This window comes from Eutrigla gurnardus (genome assembly GCF_963514095.1).
Source record: "Eutrigla gurnardus genome assembly, chromosome: 2".
In the NCBI taxonomy this organism is placed as follows: Eukaryota; Metazoa; Chordata; class Actinopteri; order Perciformes; family Triglidae; genus Eutrigla; species Eutrigla gurnardus.
The window spans coordinates 16,413,550-16,422,355 of NC_139916.1; the positions used below are offsets into that span (position 1 = coordinate 16,413,550).

General features: G+C 42.2%; 1 protein-coding gene across 1 annotated transcript; it reads right to left on the minus strand.

Annotated features, from left to right (window-relative positions):
- Positions 1-462: 462 nt before the first annotated feature.
- On the minus strand, positions 463-5,145 carry ddx19b (DEAD-box helicase 19b). Its single transcript, XM_084030490.1, has 12 exons — positions 4,963-5,145; positions 4,455-4,494; positions 4,258-4,353; positions 3,990-4,125; positions 3,589-3,681; positions 3,312-3,414; positions 3,013-3,127; positions 2,670-2,847; positions 2,211-2,448; positions 1,711-1,873; positions 956-1,147; positions 463-773 (listed from the first exon to the last, which is right to left on the minus strand). Exons 1-12 carry the CDS (start codon positions 5,017-5,019, stop codon positions 712-714), a joined length of 1,473 nt encoding a protein of 490 aa, XP_083886616.1. The 5' UTR covers positions 5,020-5,145; the 3' UTR covers positions 463-711.
- Between the last annotated feature and the right edge of the window lie 3,661 nt (positions 5,146-8,806).

Genomic DNA, 8,806 nt, shown 5'->3' on the forward strand with positions numbered 1-8,806 from the left:
ACTCGAGGCAGCCTCTTCTGGCATTCGACTACACACCCTGATGCTAAAGCTGAGGTTAATTCAGGATTAATTTGTCACGTGAATACAGTTTGATAGTATTTATGAATGCTATCACAGGTTGATAAGTTTGCATAGACCCTTGAAACCCAACCATCACCGTCTCGATAACAATCTTCACAATTAAACTACTGCTCAGAGCAGCATACCCAACTTCACCCTTTGTACTGAGGTTTGGTAGTCATAGTCTACATTCAATTATAATAGGCTCCTTTTTAAGATTAAAAACTGTGTGGCACATTAAAAGTTACTCTTTCCCCCGTAAGGGTTTTTGTGAATCTCTTTACAGAATAGCGTGTATCATGCCAGCACTAAAGCCAACACCAAAACGTGTTTTTAAACTCCATGCGTGTTCAGATAAACAGTCGACTGTGGCTGCTTTTGCAGCATGACGATACACAGCAATAAACTCATAGATTTTATTCAAAAAAGTACAAAGAGTGAAATGGGGTATGTTCCAGACACTTACAAAACACTCGTCTGAGAGGAGACATAGCCACGTGTAAACATATGCTGTGTTTGTGGTCTTGCTCTTTTCTCCGACAGCTAAAAAAAATAAAAGCATAAAACACTGTAGGAGCGTACAGTCCTTGGAGAGCCAAGTGGGGAAGGAAAGTTGGGTCGGGGTCCTCCATGCGATAAACGCCGTTCTCTTTAGCCGGCGATTTTCTCAATTTCATCCAGATCATCTGTGTCTAGTTTTTCAATTTTCTTACCTGCAGAGGGAGACACCCCAGAAAATGGTGGGATTCGTTTAGAGGGTTGACACCATCTTTTCGAATATCGTAATCGCTTTATCTTTCCACAACAATGGTTAAGCATATTCATTCTTTACCAACAATACAGTATGAATGTACCTTTGTGTGTATAAGAAAGTGTGTAGCAGCTGCAGACTTACTGAAATGCTCCTGGATCCTGTTGAGGATGTTCATGCTCATCTTGCTGTCCACCATGTTGATGGCCAGTCCCCTTTTGCCAAATCGCCCTGTGCGGCCGATCCTGTGCAGGTACGTCTCGTTGTCTGGGTTGCCGTCCTTGTCTACCGGCAAGTCAAAGTTGATCACCACGGAAACCTGCTCCACATCAATACCTGAATGTAAGCAAATTGGAGAAAGAGATAAAAGATTACTAGAAAAACCATTGTACATGGACGGAGCTGTAATATTTGTATTTTACTATTGCACATTTACTTTCACCCTCAAATGCATGTATATTGAATGACACTATAGAGGATTTATTATTCAAACTTTCACCGTTGTGCCTATTCTCCAGGTTTGAACATGTGATGATGTAATTCTATTTCTGTTCTTTTTATTTACTTGAATGAAATCGAGAATTCATCAAAATGTACAAGGACAAAGTATTTGAACAGTTTTGTTTTATCTCTGTACGAAACAACACTAGCAACCCCACCCTATTTGTAGTCACTTGTAAAGGCAGACCTAGAATCAGTGTTTATTTGTCAGATTTATACATCAACCCTGTACACCCACTTTTATAGAAGTTCAAAATCCTCACATCCACTGTGCTGCACATCCTTTTAAAGAGATCTGTCTCAAGATCAAATATGTATTAAATATGAATAAATGCCCTTTTCTATGTACGCAACAGCTTCAATAGAATGTTATATGCAGACGTTCGGATGGCACTTACCTCGGGCACAAACGTTTGTGGTGACGAGGACCTTCTCCTTCCCATCTCTGAAGCGGTCAATGACAGCAGCCCTCTGCTCCACCTGCATCTCTCCACTGAGCAGCGCCACCTGGTGGCCCTCTCTGGACAGCTCCCCTGCAAGCCAACCTGCAGTCTTCCTTGTCTGGATCACACAGAGGAAAATGCCCTTCAGTATTTCACCAGCACTCCAAGTGCTCATGCAACACGAATGTGAAAACACGCGAGCGGATTTACAGGAAGAGTGAGGGTGTGATGAAGGCCCTGCACTGAACGGGTTGGTAAAATAAGCAAAGAAATCCAGTAAGTCAGCTAATGTTGCCAAGTTATTTTCTCACATGGCCGAAACAGAAAGTCGGTTTGCTGGATATTATGATTGAGCCAAAGCAGAAAAACTTAAGGGAATTAATATTTCTTGATTCCTCTAAAATCATTATTGTTAATGCAGAGCATGCATGTTAATATTAATTAAATGAACTCACATGGCAGAAGATCATGGCTTGGGCGATGGTGATGGCTCCGTAGAGGTTACATAGGGCTTGGAACTTCTCCTCCCTGCTGTTGCACAACACATAGTACTGTTTGATGGTATCCAGCGTCTCTTCTTCTCTCTTCAACTTGATGATGTTGGGGTCAGGCACAATGCGCTGGGCGAAGTTCCACACAGTCTCTTCAAACGTGGCTGAGAACAGCAACATCTGGCAGTTTTTAGGCAACATCCTATGTGGCAGAGAAGAGGTGGTAAGTAATGTTAAGGTCAGTAAATATGGATTTATATAATGGCAAAGTGCTAAAAAAAATTATTTAGAAGATAAATGATACATATTTAATAGAGAACATGATCGCATTACTTAGAACTTTTTGTTGATTTTTACACAAAAGAACATTTCATTTAGTTTGTACTAAGATTGTTTATTTTTAATGTTGGTGTTTATTCTGACCTCTGGATGCGGATGCTCTGGTCCTGATGACCCTGTGTGGCGATCATGACGTCGGCCTCGTCGAGCACAAACACTCTGATCTTCTTGGGGTCTATGAACTTAAATTTCCCACACCAGTCCAGCATGGTCCCAGGTGTGCCAATAACGATCTGTTCCTGCAGCTTCATGCCCCGCTGCACTGGAACAGCCACAAGAAACAAGAACTCATTAACACACAGAGCAATCTCTCACCCGCATTTATGGTTTTTTTTTAACAATAGGAGCAATTAAAACAGACAATATTTCATTTAAAATATTGTTATTATTTATTTTAGTGTAGATTTAGAGAAAAGAGAAGCCTTACATTTATTCCCTCTGATGGCGTAGACTAGTGAGACCTCAGGATATTGTTTGCCCATCTGCTCGATTACCTTGCCAGTCTGAAGTGCTAGTTCATACGTGGGTGACACACACAGGCACTGACGGAGAGAAATGATAAAGGTGGTGAAAAGGATAGAGGAAGAGGAAAGTGCTCTTGCCATTTAGTTAGATTTATTCAAGGATGACAATAATTGAGATAGACATGCAGGATACTTTAAAAAGCCTTTTGAAATGCAAGATTTCCATTAAGATATCTGAACCGAGAAGGAGGTTAAAACCAACCTGGGGATAGTTTTTGTTGGGATCTACATGACTGAGCATTGCCAGGACAAAGGCAGCTGTTTTCCCTGTTCCAGACTGTGACTGAGCAATCAAATTCTGTGGACTGTAAGAAACAAATAATTAATTTGCAGGCAAAGGTGGCAACAAAGATAGCTGTCCTACGTATTAGTACCTGGGTTTTTTTTAATTTAATTTTACACTTTAATTAAACCAGTGTTAATTAATTAATTTAAAACATATAGTAACTAGGGTGAACAATGTCAGTGCAAATACTCACGGTTCGGCTAGCATCATAGGTAAGGCAGTCTCCTGGATTTTGGATGGCCGGTTGAAACCCATGCCATACACACCCTGAAGCAGCTGTGGTTTGCTGCACACAGGAGGAAACAGCCAAATGTCACATCCTCAGCAAAGTTTGAAGATAGATATTTTTAAAAGCATCGAGTAGCTTTGATCACATGTACATATTTCAGGGCACCTGCCATAAAAGATCAACCAATAAAAGGACAAACAGATGGAAAACTTCTGGTGGCAACATTTTAGCTGAAACAAGCTTTGTGACTACATGCATGTGTCATAAATATTAAGAAGCATGATCGATAACTGATTAATAATGAATATCCCGAAACATTTCAGGGCAACATGAATGATGAATGGACAAATAGAAGATTCACTTACAGTCGCAACTCCTCAAAGGACTTGACGGAGTAAAGCGGGGAGTTAGGATCCTTCTGAAGAACTTCCACTTGATTCGTGTTGTTGACTAGATTATTCCGGATCAGTTTGTTCAATAACGACTGCGCCGCTTTGTCGTCTGGAAAAACAAGTTATGTTGCAATGGCTGTTATGATTCAATTTACAAGCATCTCAATGAAAAGACAATCATGTTTGTCAGACAGTGTCAGCAGAGGATAGATCTTTTGGAGCATGTAAATAAACTACCCACCTTTGTCGGTGTCATCCTCATCTGTAGGCTTGTTTTCTCCCTGAACTTCTGACGTTGCAGCTCCACTGCTGGAGTCTGTTACATGTGCAGTCGTGCCTATAATAGTACAAAAACATACCAATATTTGCATCCAAACATTTTGTGTGGATTACTGTTTTCTTTTAACTGATTATAATAAATGTTGAACATAGACTTACCATTCTCCTCTGGTTTATCTTTTATTTGGAGACTGCCGATCTGTAAACGGGGTCATAAGAAAGTTTACAGAGTTGTTTGTCTGACCAACTGACGCTTGCCTTTATACGAGTCAGTGTTAGAGAAGCACAAAAAGAGAGCTAAGTTACGACCAACGCTACTTCTTCATCAGTGGGGCTGTTTTACAGCCTCTAGCATCACATGCTTGCTGGGCAGCTAACTGCTAAAGCTAGTAACTCACTGAGCACGCAGCGTTCAGCTTGAGCTAGTTAATGTAGCTTCCACGGAAAAACCGACGCCAACCGTTTGTCACATTTTTAAGTTGCTATGAACGTCACTGGCTGAAATGAGACCCTTTGTATTCACCGGCAATGCTGTCGTTCAACTGTTTCTACACCCGGAAAAAGGGCTGAGCCGCTAAGTTTGCTTTACGCCGTAGCAGAACAGGCCAACGCATTCTCTAAACAAGCTAACAACACGTTAGCTCGTGTTGCGTAAATTAAGGTTTACCGATTCCGCAGCGGCCTCTTGCTCGTCCACCGCCTGTGCCCAGGAGTCCGTAGCCATCGTGGATCAGTTTCTTCTTTAGTTATTGTACTCGGAATGACTCAACTAGGAAGGCAAACTCACGGCGAGGAGTCGGCAATGCTGAAGTAACTATTTCTCCACAATGGCGTGCCGAAACCAATTCTGGGTACCTGTGCAACTGCTAATATGTCCGGGTAGATTACAAGTGCCACACGATATTTTGTCTCGGGTTATGGAGTTTTGCCACCCGATTTACAATAAATAGAACTGACTCTAAAATTAAAAAACGTTAATCAAATACCTTAATTTAAATTAACCATAACAACTTAACTCGAATGTTTTGATATGATTCGGGAGATTAGAGGCTGCATCTCAACAAACACGTCTCCACATAGCCTGTAGATGGCGCCAAAAAGTTCTGCATAGACCCTAAACAGCGTACTGTATGTGACTGCCTGTAGAAAAGCAAAATGTGAACAAAGATGACGTGAGTCATTTTGCAATTCAAAACACCAACCAGGAAATACAGGCAACAGCCACAGGGCCCGTAAGGGCCAAAAGACCCCAGATTCACATTGGCAATTTGTTTGTAGAATGTTATTTATTGCAGATTTGTGTGGTTATATTCACCACCAACACATATACGCAATATAAAATGTAAGAATATTAAAGTTACAGTGTTTAGCAGTTAGGTCGATCTATGTAACAATATCATATTAGGATTTCTTTAATGTATAATTTATCACCTGAAAATGAGAATGGTTGTGCTTTCAACACCTTTTATATCTACATATGGAGCCTCTTCACGGAGGCGGCCGCCAGGTTTCTACAGTAGCCCAGAACAGACCAACTAAACAGTGGTTCTAGGCCGTTCAAGTTTTGGTGTTTTCGCATTGGCCACCATGTTTTTCCTACATGCTTAGCACACAGCAAAAGTTTTAATTAGTTGCAGTCAGCAACCTCACTGGTGCTGCCACACTTGATCACTTGATACATGATCTTAACCAGGGGCCAAGGCTGTGTCAAAATGTAGTTATAAAAATGCCATTAATATACTATGTCAGTTAATGTCATGCTTATGCCATGCCAAAATTTAATTGAATGTAATCAAATTATCACAAACTACTACTGAGCCACACAGCTAATGTTTGCACTGGGGACCCCTGGTGGTTAATCCAACCCAGAGGACACAACATCGTCCCACAAGAAGCTAGACCACAACAGTGAGATGTACTGAAATTAATTAAGTGGAGCCCTATGGATTCATGTTGGATTCAAACATGTTTTAAGTTCCAGGGTTATGGTTAGGGTTAGGGTTAGTTCCATCATGTTAGTTCCATCATGTTGCTGTTTAAAGGAAATACGTTAATACCTGTTGTACCTAAAAACTAGTACTGAGTAAACAAAGCTGAATCTGACATGGAAGAAAACCCCTTTGAAAGTAGAGAAAGGAGAAAAGAACAATGTCATACTCAGATGGTGACTGAGTATGACATTGTCAATAGCAATTTGTCAATTTCTTGCAGGTGCAGTGACTTGCATTAGGTCAGCCTACTATTCCCACAATTGGTGGGTTTTACACCTTGTTTTATAGATAAAAGCATTAATGAGCATGCTAGGTCCCTCTAGTCTCCATTGTTTAAGATAAATTACGAAAGACGCGGCTGCCAGTGGTAGCTTCATATTTTTACCACAGAGTGGTTTGATCATCTCGTGTAACCATGGACAAAGGAAGGTGATCAAGCTATTTCTTGAAGTGCATAATACAGAATGAGAGACGTAGTTTTGCTCTTTACTTGGTAATGTACAGCACAGTTATCCAGGTGTGGTGCGTTAGTGGATACCAGACCATTAACCAGAGCTGGGCTCCACTAAGGACCACGCAGGAGCACTCGGGGTCACCTCTGGAGCCAGACTGCTGTGGCTGGCTGCTCCTCAAATGAATGCAGAATTGATTTCATGCATTGCCCTGTTCCACTGGGACAGATAGATAGATGATGACAGTGGCTTTGGATTGTGCTGAAGGAGATTACATTGATCGCTGTTCCGCTGTCATCAAGCGGTCAACGCCGCTCTGTGCGTGCATCAGTCCGAGTTCATCCGCACATATGTGTGTGTGCATACATTAGTCGGTGTGCGTCAGCATGCGAGAGAGGATATAGGAAGGCTCATCAGTTTGGAGACACATTTGTCAAAAGCTTGAAAGAGTGGAGTTCATTGTTGCCTCCAATCAGCTGCCTTGCCATAGGTATCCATAGCAACTGAAAGAGTAAAAGTAAGGCTTGAGGTCCCCAGAGATTTTGGAAGAGACAGAGAGAAGGACTTTGTATTGCCACATAAGGACTCATTTCGAGCGCTGAATATGACAGAAAGGATATCAAAGTAGCGTGGTTGCTGTAGAAAATGGTTTAGTGTGCGAACAACCCGAAGAAAGGTAAACGCTCAGCCCACAAATACACAATACAAGATCACTCAAACGCTACTCCATGCTCATAAATACACAGCATGTCACAGTTTATGTAGGCAGCGTATGTACACTCGTCAGCTCTCCATAAATGTATACAGTAACACTTCAGCAAGGTGCTAACACAAGAAAGTGTTAGATGGGAATGTCAACAGAATGAGAGGCAGAGGAGGTAAATGTGTTTTTTCTTAGTCATGATGCTCTCATTGGAGGTGTATTTTACCACTTTGTCTGGCTACTGAACGTTATGTTGGCATTGATCTGTTTCTTTTTTATTATTTAAAATTAATTGTTGAATTAATTATTTATGCAGTCTTTGTTTCTATGTGGTAATATCACGCGCCATGTAATCCCATGTGGGACCGTCCATTTCAGTGGTATGACACAAAAAATAAAAAATTAATTCAGTCGTTCATTCAATCATTCATACGTAGCCTCAAGGCGGTTTTGAAAAGAGGAAGGGCGAATGGGCGGTTCACCAGTAGCCAGGTGAGTAGAAATGACTAGTAGGAGACAACTGGTCCGGCATTCATTCAACCGGTTCAGATTAGATTTAACATGCAGAATGAAGAGGCAGGAACGGTGTGGTTCTCGGGGTCAAAACTCAATGCAACAGACGATGTAGGAGAAAGTGAGTGCTAGCTGTCCTCACTACAGACATGCTGGGTCTGATGAGCAGCTGCGTAGACAGGTGACTGAGACAGGTGAGGTGGAGACTCGGGCAACAAAATGGCACAGTGGTGCGTCTCATGTTTTCCACCTGCAAAAGGGATTATTCTGTGGGTCACCTGTCACATTCACATTACACATAGTCAGTCAACCCATAGTCCATGTAGAAAGCTGGGCTGCTCGACTGTCTGAACGATACGGAAAGGTGTTACAGTCACACAAACGTTGTTTCGACCTCTAACACAGGCGCCCTGCTCAACATGGCTGCCAAAGCGGTTTCCTTTATGCGTGCCGGCCGTGTTGCTGCTGCTGTGTAGTGACGGCAACGCTGCATGTAAAACCATGCAGCAGTAGGAGTGTGTCTTGTTCTCTCTCTGTCTTTCACACAGCAGTGTTCAGGTCCTCTGTTGTCCACCGTCAGCCAATTAAACTTCATCAAAGGGAGATGAATCCTGTAAACACAGACGAGCTGCATGCACGGGTCCATAGGTGAGAGAGGGAGAGAGATAGAGAGAGAGAGAGAGAGAGAGAGAGAGAGAGAGAGAGAGAGAAGCAGAGGGGGAGAGAGGGAGATTAAGGGGCGGATTCTCCCCGGACATCCTCTCCTCACTTTCTTCTTGGTAGAAGTCATTAAGATTCATCCCCCTGATCCTTCACTCTGTGTCGGCTCGTCACTGCTTGCTCCATGAATCT

Bases quoted from the DNA above. Each gene is read 5' to 3' on its own strand.
- ddx19b (XM_084030490.1), bottom strand. From the start codon at position 5,019: ATGGCTACGGACTCCTGGGCACAGGCGGTGGACGAGCAAGAGGCCGCT. The intron at 4,495-4,962 runs GTAAACCTTAAT...CCCCGTTTACAG, and splicing joins AAGAGGCCGCTGCGGAATCG to ATCGGCAGTCTCCAAATAAA. The intron at 2,449-2,669 runs GTCAGAATAAAC...TCTGCCACATAG, and splicing joins CAGAGCATCCGCATCCAGAG to GATGTTGCCTAAAAACTGCC.